Source organism: Lolium perenne, chromosome 4 (genome assembly GCF_019359855.2).
Source record: "Lolium perenne isolate Kyuss_39 chromosome 4, Kyuss_2.0, whole genome shotgun sequence".
NCBI classification, from domain to species: domain Eukaryota; kingdom Viridiplantae; phylum Streptophyta; class Magnoliopsida; order Poales; family Poaceae; genus Lolium; species Lolium perenne.
Genome location: NC_067247.2, coordinates 64,695,711 through 64,710,200, shown reverse-complemented (window position 1 = coordinate 64,710,200; position 14,490 = coordinate 64,695,711). Strand labels below are relative to the sequence as shown.

The 14,490-nt window shown below is 44.7% G+C and overlaps 2 protein-coding genes across 2 annotated transcripts; both read left to right on the top strand.

Moving 5' to 3' along the window:
- Positions 1-1,075: 1,075 nt before the first annotated feature.
- On the top strand, positions 1,076-7,095 carry LOC127292783 (protein Asterix). Its single transcript, XM_051322237.2, has 3 exons — positions 1,076-1,319; positions 1,601-1,701; positions 6,790-7,095. Exons 1-3 carry the CDS (start codon positions 1,152-1,154, stop codon positions 6,854-6,856), a joined length of 336 nt encoding a protein of 111 aa, XP_051178197.1. The 5' UTR covers positions 1,076-1,151; the 3' UTR covers positions 6,857-7,095.
- A 1,287-nt stretch (positions 7,096-8,382) lies between these two features.
- On the top strand, positions 8,383-10,321 carry LOC127292782 (UDP-glycosyltransferase 83A1). The gene is made up of 3 exons (XM_051322236.2): positions 8,383-8,946; positions 9,080-9,615; positions 9,701-10,321. The coding sequence occupies exons 1-3, from the start codon at positions 8,394-8,396 to the stop codon at positions 10,046-10,048; spliced, it is 1,437 nt and encodes a 478-aa protein (XP_051178196.2). The 5' UTR covers positions 8,383-8,393; the 3' UTR covers positions 10,049-10,321.
- The last annotated feature ends 4,169 nt before the right edge of the window (positions 10,322-14,490 follow it).

The window sequence follows — 14,490 nt, the reverse complement described above, 5'->3', positions numbered from 1 at the left end:
CGACCCATCGCTCGACCGAGGTGATACAAGTCTCTCAACTCGGCACAGGCGTGTATATGTATAGGCTGGGCGATCAGAGTCCGTAGCTGATTCTATCTGCCGACGGAAACCGAACTGCGCACGACTCAAGGCTCGCGCGATGACACGATTCTGCGCGACGGACGAACAAGAAACCGGACGTGTCGTGTCGCTCATGGGACTCATCACGTGGCCAGGTTAGTGGGAGGACAATTTGGTCCAAAAAAGTGTTGGACGACGGAAACAATCCCCCTTTTATTATTATGTATAGATATAGATTAGCTAAAACTAAAAAAGGCACCAAACGCAAGAAACATTGAGATAAATATCTCTAGAATATCCTTAACAACAGTAACAATACCGAAATCGACAGTTCATTAAAACCATATATTCCAGTGAAACTGTCGAATTCAGAATTATCCATAGGCAGCCCAAGTGTACAGATATTGTTCTATATCTTACAATCAATTCATCTCTGTATATTTTCAGTGAATCCAACCAATGTGTATAATGTAACAGAGTTGACACAAACACCATGTACACATATACAGCAGCCAATCAAAAATTACCGAACGGAAGGAAATGGACTCACGAGGCCTACCCATACATCACGAATGTCGAGACCAACTATAACTGATAAGCGGTCTCATTGAGGAAGAACGGGGGCACGGACCTTAGGGTTGGCGAAGGCCGGAGGGGAACAGAGGTACGGTGGCTGGGGTCGGCCCCGCAATAGCGTTGGACGCGGGCCCAGGGGCGGCGGAGGAGAGGTCGCCGACGAGGGCGGCGGAGTCGGCGCCGGGGTCGCAGAGCGCCATGGGGAGCGTCAGGGTGTGGGACATCCGGAGCGTCAGTTCCACTGACTCCTTCGGCTGCCTCCCTGCCGGCGGTGCCTCCGTTTCCATCTTGGCGGCGCCGCCTCTTCCGGTCTATGACTTTTTTTAGGGGATCCGGTCTTTGACTCGGAAAGCAAAGGACCAATAAGCGGCGTGGGGCCGGGCCGTGGGCCGTACTGGGCCGGGCCCAAACTATTCTCTACTTCTGAGTACTCTGTTTCCTCATCAGTTTCTGCTCCAGTTTTGTTTCAGATCTCGAAAAGGAAAGGGTAGAGAGGACGAGCGGCGGAGAGAGAGATGAAGGAGGCGACGACGTCGGGGGGCGCGAGCGCCGGGGCGAACGACCCGAGGCAGCCGACGACGGCGAGGCCCTACGCGCCGCCGAAGCTGTCGTCGCAGGACCTGCCCGTCGACTACGCGGGCTTCCTCGCCGTCGTCTTCGGCGTCGTCGGCGTCATGATGCACGTAAGCCACCACGCCTCTTGCTCTCGTGCGTGCGGCCTTCCAGGCTTCCAGCATCTATCTGTATACGCGCCCACCTTCCCGCTGCTACGATCTAGGTTTAGTTTTAACACCCGAGTAGCAGTTGGGCGATTGGATCCGGGAGATGCCGTGTTCGTTGTATTGGCAGATCCGAGGGTGTGCTCCTTCGCGGTTTGCTGCGCGATTGGTAGCATGATGTGTTCGTTGGGGCACGTAGGGTGTTTGTTTTTGCGGTAGAGTTGACTTCGCTATGTGATTTGCAGTACAAGGTGTGCTCGTGGATCGCCATCATCTTCTGCGCGCAGTCGCTGGCAAACATGAAGAACTTCGAGAATGATCTCAAGCAGCTCTCCATGGCTTTCATGTGAGTTTTCTTCACGTATATGAGGTTTATGGACTATTAATCTTTAGCTATACAGTCAAAATCTAGACAACCTTACAGCAACATATACTTTAGCAGTCTGCCAGTCGAGTACTTTGACAGACTGTACTTGTGTACGTTTGGATTTCGTAGTTCCTGTACTTTTACTTGTGATGAAATTATGCACTTCAGCAAATTACCCCCGTGCGTGCCTTTAGCTGTTGGCTACTAGAGCTCCTTAATTTGACATAATTGCATTTGTCCCTTTATTACGTAGTTTGTGGTTGGAGAAGTCAGGATGCTACTTTAAGCTCTTTAGCAATACTTCCTCGCTTCGATTTGAAGATCATTTTGCAACTTGAGTCATTGTGGTTACATAATACTCAATCTCCAGCATATGAGGCACAGTCCTGTATACCACAAAAATATCATAAAAAACACTCTTCTAAGTTCTACCAGTGTTACAATAGAAGTGCAGATTATGACATAGCTGATAAACTATCACCTGATAAAAACACAACATGCTCCTTGCCGGAAGTTTTTATTTTTGTTATTCCAATAACCAAGTATTATTTAAAAGGACAATCATAGCGAGCGTTAGGTGTATGTTGACAAGGGCAAGCTTGACGGATATTTTGTCTTTGCATAGTGAAGTAACGATGTCAGCAATCAGCTGATCCCAAGCAGATATTACGTACTCAAAAATCCACAATATAACAGGCCATTAGTTAATTTTGAAGGGGTAGCTTGCACTCATGGCTCATGAGATTCTCATGACTTGGCAATCTAATGTTGATATTTGCTAGTTTTCCACTGTTATAACTTACTAGCTGAATGCCCTGTGTTGCCGCGGTTCCTTTTATTGACACGCAATACATATAGTACATGTGAATCTTCACATGTACAAAAAATATAGCACATAGCATTGTAAAAACTTTAAGATTCCACCTTTCTTGAAGCGTGTTTCACTAATTCTGTCGTCGTATGAATATAATTGAAGGACCCAACTAGTTATCCTTCATTAACTACTATCTACTGCTTGACGCACTTTAGATATTCTCGTACAATGCCATCGATGTTGTCTCTGACTTCATTTGCTCGGTACTTGAGCAAGTGCACAGAAATTTTCTTCCTCGGCTCATAACCATTCTACATGAAAATTATTTGTTTTTAGAACCAACCCTTTAAATATGGTCATACAGAACAGACGATTCTCTGCTCGCACCTCCTTTGGTTGTGTAAAACCCGGCGAGTCTTGGTTCCCTTCAAGCATCATCATGTTGGGACCTACTGTCACCATAACTGGATATGATCTAAAAATATATATACATTTAGATGAAATGAAAACTTTAATATCCATGCATTGTTACTGAAAGAATAAACTTAGAGGTCGTTTGGTATCCATCATTTGGCCCTGGAATTCATTTTGGAATTCCATAGGTGAGCTGTTTGGTTGCTACGGAATTAGGTCGTCATTTCATTTAGGAAATCCAGCAAAATGATGCCATGGGTAAACATGATTCCGAACTGAGACCAGTCATTCTCGTTTCTGTATGGAAGCCATTTACAAATTTAATATTGAATTCTGCTGTCATTTGCAATTCCTGTGGCAACCAAACAAGTGTGCATTTCTGGAATTACAATGTAAATGAATGTATTCATTTCAAAATGCTACAAATGAAATGAAAGCCTGGCTTCCAAACGACTTCTTAGAAAAATTGAACATGATAGCTAGAGGTAAAATTTTATATGTTGTCAAATCACTTTTAGGAGGTTCATGAAAAGGATGGCAACATTGAGAACCTGATTCTTGGTGTAGGATGCAACAACAAAAAAATCTAGCTATCACTGCGACAGGAAAATGACAACAAAAGTTTATTTATTGATTGCAAAGATAGGCGGCAAAACTTTTATTTAGCTCAATTGCACAGTAAGGTGCATTACATAGTCCTGCCAAATAAAAATGGATTAGAGTGGAGATAGCAGGGCAGGAGGGTGAAGAATGAGCTGAATAGACACAACTATAGATAGGTTGACCTAGAGATTGCCTAAGAACCTGATGACCGCAGTTGTGGGCAATGCCATTCAAGTCTCTTTTGATGTGGAACATTTCAGCATTTGGCCTGGAGGTGGGGTTGAGTATCTCTGCTAACTTTTGTCTAGCACTCCAATGTAGATGAGGTTGTTCAGTTTCTTGCTCGCCATCGCCTTTGCATGGATCTGACTGTCAGATGGCTGCGAAGTGCAAACTATTAGGAGGCACGCTGTTACAAAATCTAACGATTGCAATACGAAACAAACATATTAAAAAAATTAAAGGACAATCTTCATAGGAGAACTGCAAGAAAAACCATCAATAACAAATTGAGATCCCGAATTGTGGCCTTGAGCAAAAACAGAAGCGGATCACTGGAGGTGTACTTGTCTAGTGGACCTTGGACAACCAAATCATATGCATCTCAAATTCTCAACTGAGACGGTGAACTGGATGAGGATACTTATACTGATATATATATCTCATCAGGATTGCTTACCATCAAGTGGTCCACTTATTTAATTGCTCCAAACATTGACAAAGTATAATCAGGAGGTGATATTGTGCTTGCATCTGCACTATTGTACAGATGGATCTGTGACTTCCAGATTTAGAAACAATGTCCCTATTATTTAATGTATGCGTACTATCAATTCTCACAAAACCACCACGTTGTACTTGCAAATGGTTAGATATATGAAAACTTTGGAGCCAAGAATTAGATGGAGAAATAAGGAGCACAGGTGTTGTTTGTTTGGAATTACTGGAGACGTCTGGGAGGTCCAGAGAAGAGAGGCCCTAGGTAGGGACAATGTACACATTTCTGGGAGCACAAGGGAAAAAGACTGATCAAGAAACCCGCCATAAGGCAACTGAAATCTTTACATCTGATGAAACTTAGATGCATAAAGCATTGAGAAGATCTACAGGCAACATCAAGAAGGGGTAATAAATAAGTCTTGTTTCTTTCCCTGCGAAGGTATGTATTAGGCATAAAGCAACAAAATAGATCGCTTGTAGGACATGGCTCATGAATAATGGTGTCAGCAGTGCAGCCGTTGCAATTAACTCTTGTTGCTTTCCCTACAAAGATATGCATTAGGCATCAAGCAACAAATAAATCTAGAAGGCACCAAGTTTGGATATAAAATTATGCCAAGAAATGTCATGAATAATGGTGTCTGCAGTGCATGATATCGGTGGCAAAGAAACACTTTGCACCCTACACCGTCATCGAAGGAACATGGAGGCGATCAGGGAATGGGGGTAAGAGTCAGATACCTGAGTTCCAGATCTCGGGATAAATGAGGAGGTTGCCGGTGTTACACGCAACAGAGACCTTACTGCCGCGTGTAAGGTTCCTCGTCTCCGAACAGCGTGAACGAATGGAGGTCGATGGCCACCACCCTTGTGTCTCGCTCCTGTAGGCCTCCCCGTTCCTAGCACGTGTGTGTGCGGGTCGGCCTGGCATCGTTACTGAGGCGCCTGTTGGAAGCACCTGTCGCCACATCATCGCCGAGCACCTGTCAGCAGCATTTTTCAGAATCTGGTGCTTGGTGGCGCGATAATGGAAGCAACACCTTTGGTGTCTGCGGAGTCAACGAGCCAATACGGAAACTTTTCTGAATCAGGCGGGTTACCTGATTAACAGCAGCTTTTCCGCGATTAGTTTCGCCAGAGGAAGAACGACTACCGCACCTTCGTGGAGCGTTCCAGCCTCAAGAAGGCGGAGAAGAGCGTGCTCCTGTTCCTGGCTCACATCGCCACCACCGCCAGCGCCACCATCGACTTGTAGGACGTGTTCATGTGATGGATCTTGGACATGACGTCCAACCTGGTGTACCGCGCCGACCCAGGCTGTGCCTGGCCATCGGCCTTTCCGAGATGAGATGAGAGGGTGTGCGGGATTTGGAGAGACGGCCGGTCAAGCAGCGATTATTTGGAAGGGAAGAGTGCGGATCTAGAAGAACGAGGAAAGGAAACAAATCAAACTATTTGGTAAGCGCGATTTGATTTCATACGGTAGTTAATTAGCATGCCTGGCTTAAAAACCAATCAAACGGTGAGGGGGTAGATTGCGTGATTGGATGGTCCCAATCTCCACCATGAAACGTGTTTGACGACCAATGACCAACTCCAATATAATAGCATAGATAAGTATAATAGATTTTTCACGAATATTTTTGTAAAGCCATTTCATGTTCTCAACGTATGGTTCTGGTTAGCATGGTATAGTGAGAAGTAACTAAGTTCTAGAAAGCACAGACTAATGATTTAAAAAAAATATCATGATAAGAGATGCAGCCGATCTGGTTAGTAAATTGACATAGAAGTGGAAAACCATTTCATGTTCTCACTCATTGCTCTGGTTAATTGATTTTTATCATTGTTCATCGAACATACAATCCAAATTCTGCTTTTCTGTAATCTTAGTAGGAATGTAATTCAACGAGTCAAAAGGATATTTAGGATAACAGGATTTGTCGTGAAAGTTATTCATATATCAACCTTTCTTTTGTAATTTGTGTCCTTACTCTTCATCATTATTGAAACAGTCAACAATAATTGGAAATTACCAATTGACCCAACTTAGGATAGATGATCTGTTTGATACTTTGGTTGATTGGTTTATTATGGAAACAGTATATACAACTTAGTAAAGAAAATCAATAGTCAAGCAGCCAGTATTTACAAAGATAGGAACAGGCTTACATAGGAACTCTTGCTGTGTTGACTTTGCCTCTGTGTTCACATTTTGCTTACAGACTAGTCCATCAGCAGAAGTCAGTTTTCAGATAGAGATCTCCATCTGCTCATCTTGACAGTGACTTTAATACTCTTAACATGTGTAGTATCTTCTTAGTTATATCACATTATTAAACAAAAATCGAATCCTTTAGAAAATGATTACGCCAACAAAAAGAAAGCATTTTATCTTGTTTTACTTTTTCTCTATATATATATCTCTGTTTTTCTTACTTTTTGTCCTTAATGTCCATTGTAAGTTCATTCATAAGTAGCTTATTTCCTTCACTAAGCTCTGTGAATTTTGCCAGGTTCGCTGTTATGGGTTTGGTGACGAATTATTTTGGCCCCCCTCGCCCAGGCAGTGCAAAGCGCTAATCTGTATGCACACCATTATTGCATGATGTATCCTGTTCAGTTGTGGTGCACCGAAGGCATTGACGTGGTGATGCTTGCATTTCTGAATCATTGATTTGAGAACACACCAAGTGTACCACCTCATCATCAGTTAGGGACCAAGACATGTATTATGATGCTCATTAATTTGTTTGCACTTGCTGTTCCAGTTTTGTTATACAGAAAGATATACAAGCTTTTGGTCAAAGAGGTTTTGCCTACTTCTCCAACTCTCCACATTGATCAATCCCTTCTTTCCATTAATTAATTAGAATACCAGACACTTTTGTTCATGCATGCTTTGCTCGAGCACAATATGTTAACCCATTAATGTGCCACAACTCAGAGTCACAACCAACCTCTTATAATTCATTCAAAGAATGAAGCCTAACTTGGATTGGTGGTGCTTGCATGTCTGAATCCTTGTTTTGAGCAAGCACCAAATGTACTACCTCATTAGTTATGGATCATGACATGTATGTTGATGCTTATTAATTTGGCTGCACCGTCCTTGCTGTTCCAGTTTTATTATACATTAAGATAATCAAGCTTTTGCTCAAAGTGATTTTGCTTGCATCACCACATTGATCAATTCCGCACGAGCTTTTCAGTCTTGTTTCATTTCATTGGAGTGGCAGTCACTTTCATTCTCACGCATGCTTTGCTCTAGATCAATATGTTAATGTGGCTCATGCTTTGCCTTGTCACGCGTGCATCTGGTCAAGCTGAAAATCTGGTTTATCAAGCTCTTATAATTCATTCAAGATATAGAACCTAACTTTGACCAAGTTCCTGCAAACAAAAATAAAACCGCAAGTGTCTAATCCGGATTGTTTATGGCTGCACACGTTTGAATGGTAGTTAAAAGAAAGCCTTTGTCATTGTCGAGTTCTTCAACACCCCAAAAGTTCTCACTGGCTGCTGTACCTGCACTGTCGATGCCAAACAGAGTAGTATTATTTTTCCTCATATTGTTGCCAATAGCAGATGTATATGGGATTTTCTTAGACCCGTTCACTATATGGTGGATGCTGTACAGGTTAGCCGCCACGATATTATTGATGACACAGGTAGATCGATGACTTTAGTGGTGTTCGGTATCAGGCTGTGTTTTACATCATGTCCGTGCTTGAAATCTGCAGTCGGTTTAGCACTGCGGCTGTGATTCGTCAGTGTCGCGTCGAGTTGCACTGCTGCTGTGATTCGTCAGTGTCGGCATTCCACGTCGAGTTACATAACTTTGGTTTGAGAGAGATGGAATCGTAGAATTGGTAATGAAGATGGCAATCTGACCATGGCAAGATCGATTCTGGCAACTTCTCGCAGCCACTTTGCACGAAGCGCCAAACTATACCACCTGCATCAATGAGCAATGCACGGTGCACCAGTGCTAAACCGATATCTTTGTTTTTAAAAAATTATACTGTACGTACTTCCTCTGTCCGAAAATAAGTGGTTCGGACCAGTCGTCTAGATAAATCTGGACAAAAACCAAATCACTTATTTTCGGTGTATATCTATGTTTTTGCTACAGCTGTTTCTTGTTGTGGCCTGTGGCTGCTGCTGCTACTCGTGTGTGTGGACAGTGGAGAGCTTAGCCATGGCGAAAGCTCACGTCATGGTGCTGCCGTTCCCGGCGCAGGGCCACGTCACCCCGTTCATGGAGCTGTCGCACCGTCTCGTTGACCACGGCTTCGAGGTCACCTTCGTCAACACCGAGGTGGACCACGCGCTCGTGCTCGCCGCGCTGCCGGAGGCGCTGCGCGGCATTCACCTGGAGTCCATCCCGGACGGGCTGGCCGGGGATGAGGACCGCAAGGACCTCAACAAGCTCGTCGACGCCTTCTCGCGTCACATGCCTGGATACCTCGAGAAGCTCGTCGGGGATATGGAGGCGTCCGGGCGGCCGAGGGTTAATTGGCTCGTCGGCGACGTCGGCATGGGGTGGTCCTTCGAGGTCGCCAAGAAGCTCGGTATCCGGGTCGCCTCCTTCAGCACGGCGTCTGTTGCGAGCCTCGCCATCATGCTCAAGATCCCCAAGCTGATCGAGGACGGCGTCCTCAACGACAAGGGTATATAACGCAAATTCCATCCGTCGTTCTAAGTTCTAACCTACGAATTCTTTGAATGATCGATATGCACATTTGTTCTTGCTTCGTGGGAGTGATCAGTTTCTCGCCGGCACAATCGTATGACGCACTACAGGATGGCCGGAGAGGGAGGAGACGCTGCAGCTCGCCCCCGGTATGCCGCCGCTGCACACATCGCTGCTGGCGTGGAATAACGCCGGCCCTCCCGAGGGGCAGCACATCCTCTTCCAGCTCGTGTGCCTGAACAACAAATTCCACGACCTCGCCGAGATTGTCGTCTGCAACTCGTTCCTGGAGGCGGAGGCCAGCGCATTCGAGCTCTTCCCCAGCATCCTGCCCATCGGCCCGCTCTTCGCCGACAGCGAGTTCAGGAAACCCGTGGGCAACTTCCTGTCAGAGGACACGAGGTGTCTGAAATGGCTCGACGCGCGGCCCGACGGCTCCGTCGTGTACGCGGCCTTCGGCAGCATGGCCATCTTCGACCCGCGCCAGTTCCAGGAGCTCGCGGAGGGGCTAGAGCTCACCGGCAGGCCGTTCTTGTGGGTAGTGCGCCCAGACTTCGCTGCCGGCCTGAGCAAGCCGTGGTTGGACGAGTACCAGCAACGTGTCGCCGGCACGGGCATGATCGTCAGCTGGTGCCCTCAGCAGCAGGTCATGCTCGAGTGTCTTCTCTTCACTTATCATTACCGTGCCATCGGAGCTCACCATGACATACGATTCTGTTTGGTTCCGGCAGGTTTTGGCGCACCGTGCGGTGGCGTGCTTCGTGTCGCACTGCGGGTGGAACTCGACCATGGAGGCGGTCCGGAACGGTGTTCCCGTCCTGTGCTGGCCATACTTCAGCGATCAGTTCCTGAACCGGAGCTACGTCGCCGATGTGTGGAGGACCGGCCTCGCGGTTTCGCCCGGTGAAGACGGTGTCATGACGAAGGAGGAGGTGAAGAGCAAGGTGGAGAAGGTCATCGGCGACGAAGGAATCAGGAAGAGGGCGATGTGCCTCAAGGATGCGGCCTCGAAATGCACCAGCAAGGGCGGCTCGTCGCACAAGAATTTCATGGCATTTGTTGACTTGCTGAGTCAATGAGTGAGAGTACCATATCCTATCAAATCACAGGCTGACAGTATACGACAACTATTATGAATTACATATGTGTAGCGCGTGTTGTGATGGGGACGTGCGGGTCCACCAATGGGCTCACTCGTCAAGGAGAAGGACTAGAAGGTGCTTAAACCCCAGTTGACTAGGCCTAAACCCCGAGGAGTGATGGCCCGTGCAACTGAGGCGGTTGAAAACTTGGACGCGGGAGAAAGAATCATGGCCTTATAGCGATCAATTATACTCGATCTTATCTCCGTATCTATATAAATCCCCGGGCTAAACCCTAAAACGGATCAAATCTCGTCATACCACTCCTAGTCGCCACGCCGACTGGCTGAGCCCCCATTGTAAGAGATCTCAAAGCAATACAATCTAGTAGGACGTATGCCTTTACTCCTCTGGAGGGGCCGAACCTGGGCAAAACCCGTGTCCCTATGCACCTCCATCCGTAGATGGCTACGTTTCTCTTTCCCCGCATCAATAACGTGCTACACCCTATAATACTTGCAGTGGTCATTTCCATGACATGTGGCGTGTTTGTTCTTTGTTGGCTGAGTTCAGGTAGCAGCTTCGTGTTCTCTGGTGATTGATCAATTGCTAGTTTTTTCTTTTCTTTTTGAGTTTGTTGCTAGATTTGGGCATGACCAATGTGATGATGTCAACATTAATTAGAGGAGCCACTGTTAGATTTTTTTTTTTCTTAGTTGGAGATGAGAGAATGAAGAAAAGAGGAAGGTACGGATGATCGCTTAAAGATCAAAACAAAGCTGACATACTAACATAGTTTCCGACAAACTTTTCACTAATATCATATATTGTTAGAGCTGAAAATAACATACATTTCGAGAAATTTTCAAATTCAAGATCTTTACTATCACCCATAAATCAAGAACAAAATTTCAGAGAGTTATCTCACTCTAATAGGAAGGTTTACTGGGTGCAAATTAAGTTTTGTGTATGTAATTTGGTCTCATTCATATCTTTCAAAGCGAATCCCCTCTAGTAGTACAGTTTCCCCGCGATTCAAATAAATAAAACATTGATGCCATTTGAACCATATTCTTTGCACTTGCATAAATAAACCCTTTTCTTGCACTAAAAGAAGTCTAAAATTAGGAAACTCCTTTTTTTATTATTGGAATTTTAAAAGTTCATTCTTCAAAACAAAATATGCCTATGTTTTTTTTATTTTAACTTGTTTTCTGGGAAAGCAGTTCTAGCCATCTGCGTGCCATTAACCGCAGTTATACTATGGCGATAATATGGACACCTGTCAAGTGAGTATTTGAGAACTCCACCTACTTGTCAAGTGGCCGGTAAAAATAAGTACAATAAGTTATAGTCAGCTGACTATAAGGATTAAAATAGTATATTACTTGCTTAGTTGAAGGAGAGATGAGGAGAGGGAAGAAGAGTGGGCTCTGATGCAAGAGCCAACTATAGCACGTGCTCCTAGGCACTTTGTGAGAGTGAAAGGTGAATCATATATTGATAAAGTACTACATTTTTATAGCTGACTATTGTATATGTTGGCTCTAAGTAGGCTATAGATGACATGACACTTGTCTTATAACTACCAGCTGGTTACACTATTGGAATTGCTCTAAAATGCACTCGGCAAACATGTCAGCACTCGGCAACTGTGGTAGATGGCTTGCGTTCCGAAATGTATTATGTTTCGAAAAGCTAATTATAGTACTCCCTCCGATTCTTTTTAATTGACTCAAATTTAGTATAAAGTTGTACTAAACCCAAATCAATTAAAAGACAGGAGGGAGTAGTAAACAAAATTGCGATTTGACCGTGACCAGATAAGTCCCCGATTTCTGGCTAAGTCCTCTCGACCTCACCATCTCTGACTTTTTTTCCACCAGGCGCCAAATGCTACCACATGCACCGGATGTTCAGTGTTCAGTGATAGCATTGCATTGTTTGGCATCTTGTTGGTTTCTTACCTACACCAAATGCTACCACATGCATGCACCGGATGAGTACATTGGCTAGGCTTCTAGCAGCCGGTGGATAATCATATCAAAAGAAGACTTTCTCCACACAATTTCTTTGGCGAATCCATCCTTTTCAGTTTCTTCCCTCCTTTTTGGATATAAAGGCGAGGAGCCGGTCTGGGAAGTGGAGAGATTTCAAGCAGACGATACCTGTGTCTCTTTTTGTGTGTGTATATGTTCATCAATAGCTGCAATAACCAATAACTTACTGTATTTTCTCAAGCCCTCACACAATGCCACTACGTGGTTCTTTTGAGGCGGCAACTGAACCATCACAGACATATTTGAGGTAATCTTCACAGCTTAATTGGAGGCTCACAAGAACGGACCGTAGCTTTAGCACGACAATGGTTGAGCTTCAGAACAAACTTTACCCCATTTGGTGAAGGAGAATTAAATCCATTTGGTGATTCAGTAAATCTGGATCTCCTCTATCATGCCATAAAGTATGAACAAAAATGAAGGAGTAGGTAATAGGGAGATCTCGATGGTTTCACTATGAGGGGTCTCCAACCATCTCATGCATTCTTTGAATATGCCTAGGCAGAAAATCTTGTGCACTCGGTTGGTGGGGCTAAAAATCAAATTCTACAAAATTTAATTCAGTTCGTATAAATGAAAACCGAAAAAATGCAGGTAATAGCAAAAGCCGAGGCTTTGGTTAGTTTGGTTTTGACTTCGGTTCTATTTTCGGTTTCCATGCTCCACCCCTAAGTGGAAGCAGACGAAACTGAGTGCTGCCACCTTTTTCATATAGTTTTGCAGAAACAAAAATGAATATAAAAATGCAGAAACAAAAAGGAAGCAAATATGCCGAAAATAGATATGAACCGAATATGGTGTGAGCACGGAGCAATGCATATGTTTGTCGGAACCAAGAGAACCCTTGAATCATGCAAAAACGACTTAATCATTCAAGCGAATCAACAAACTTGCTCCCTAATTCTAGCGCGGTGATCGATTTACTAAGGAATAGTGAAATGGTCGAATCCTGGAAGCCTTCTCATATATATGAAGCTATTACGTGGTGGTCAGTTTTGGGATGAGCCGCTTTGAAGTTTGGCTTGAAAAGGTCATGCAATAAGATTGTTCGGTTGAGCCACACACATTAAACCTAAAACATAAATTTTATATTAGCCATAAACAGATTTGTTCCACCGAAAAACGCTATTTCATTTTCGTTTCCGTTTCCACCAAAAAGTTTCCGTTTTCCGTTACTATTTGGCAAAATTCTGTTTTAGATTCCATATTTCCATTCCATTATCGTTTTCCCTCAGAAAAATCGGAAAGTTTCCGCTTCATTTTCGTCCCAAGTAAAATGCACTAGGCAAACATGTGATATGAACCTTGTTATATATCTCCCAGATTCAACTTCCAGGTTCACATCCACAAGTACCAATCTGTGATACAGCTTGTAGTAGCAGGAGGATGAAGATGTAGAGAAATCTAAGCAGAGAGGAGGGATACAGAGGCAGTTCTATTTCTTCCGTGGCTTCCAAAAGCAAATACAACTACTGCCTCCAGGTGCTTAAGACGAACATGACGCGCCAGGCTTCGGGCGATGTGGCAAAGAAGCGGAGAGCTATTCGATCAGCTAGTCCACTCGGGTCCATTGAATCATGCGGTCTGGCGTCGTTCACGTCTTGACCGGCGCAGCTGTACCTCTTCGCGGGTCCCACTTCTCAGTGTCTCGGCTTCCCTCTTTCTCCTTGCTTGGCGTCCATGACGACGCACAGGGTTCGTGACATCCCCCAGTTCTTCAGAACCGGCTTGTGCCCAAGCCGGTGCATCTAGGACCTGCAAGTTTTCCCAGGTTACAAGAACATCAGTAAGTCCAGTCCAACGAACAAGAGCTTCCTTGCGAGTGGAAGTCCCTAGTTTCCTAGTGCGAGTAGCAAGTATTTTCTCCGGCACTTGGAGAGCTGGAGGATCAGTAGGGAGCTCCTTGAACACAGGAGTGTCCTTGGACACTGACTTTTTTAGTTTAGAAACATGGATAACGGGATGGATCATGCTTGTCTCTCGAAGCTTGAGCTTATAAGCAACGTCGCCAACTTTTTGCTCCACTTGATAGGGACCATAGAACCTGAATGATAGTTTATGGTTGGCCCGATGCTCAACAGATGACTGAAGGTAAGGCTGGAGTTTGAGAAAAACCCAGTCTCCAACTTCAAAAGTTCTTTTTGTTCTACCTTTATCAGCTTGCGACTTCATACGTTGTTGCACTCTTTCCAAATGATGTTGCAGTAGCTTTGTCATCAATGCTCTTTCTCTCAGCCATTCTTCAAGATTAGGTGATGCTTCCACTCTGTCTATCCCCAAGACTCTTGGATTGTGCCCATATAACACTTCGAACGGAGTTTTATGCAAGCTAGAGTGATAACTTGTGTTATACCAAAACTCCGCCAAATGTAGCCATTG

What these genes read in the sequence shown, in the direction of transcription:
- LOC127292783 (XM_051322237.2), top strand. Translation starts at nt 1,152, where the DNA reads ATGAAGGAGGCGACGACGTCGGGGGGCGCGAGCGCCGGGGCGAACGAC. An exon ending in TCGTCGGCGTCATGATGCAC is followed by an intron (nt 1,320 to 1,600) that starts GTAAGCCACCAC and finishes TGTGATTTGCAG; the next exon opens with TACAAGGTGTGCTCGTGGAT. An exon ending in CAGCTCTCCATGGCTTTCAT is followed by an intron (nt 1,702 to 6,789) that starts GTGAGTTTTCTT and finishes GAATTTTGCCAG; the next exon opens with GTTCGCTGTTATGGGTTTGG.
- LOC127292782 (XM_051322236.2), top strand. Translation starts at nt 8,394, where the DNA reads ATGTTTTTGCTACAGCTGTTTCTTGTTGTGGCCTGTGGCTGCTGCTGC. An exon ending in CGGCGTCCTCAACGACAAGG is followed by an intron (nt 8,947 to 9,079) that starts GTATATAACGCA and finishes GACGCACTACAG; the next exon opens with GATGGCCGGAGAGGGAGGAG. An exon ending in GCTGGTGCCCTCAGCAGCAG is followed by an intron (nt 9,616 to 9,700) that starts GTCATGCTCGAG and finishes TGGTTCCGGCAG; the next exon opens with GTTTTGGCGCACCGTGCGGT.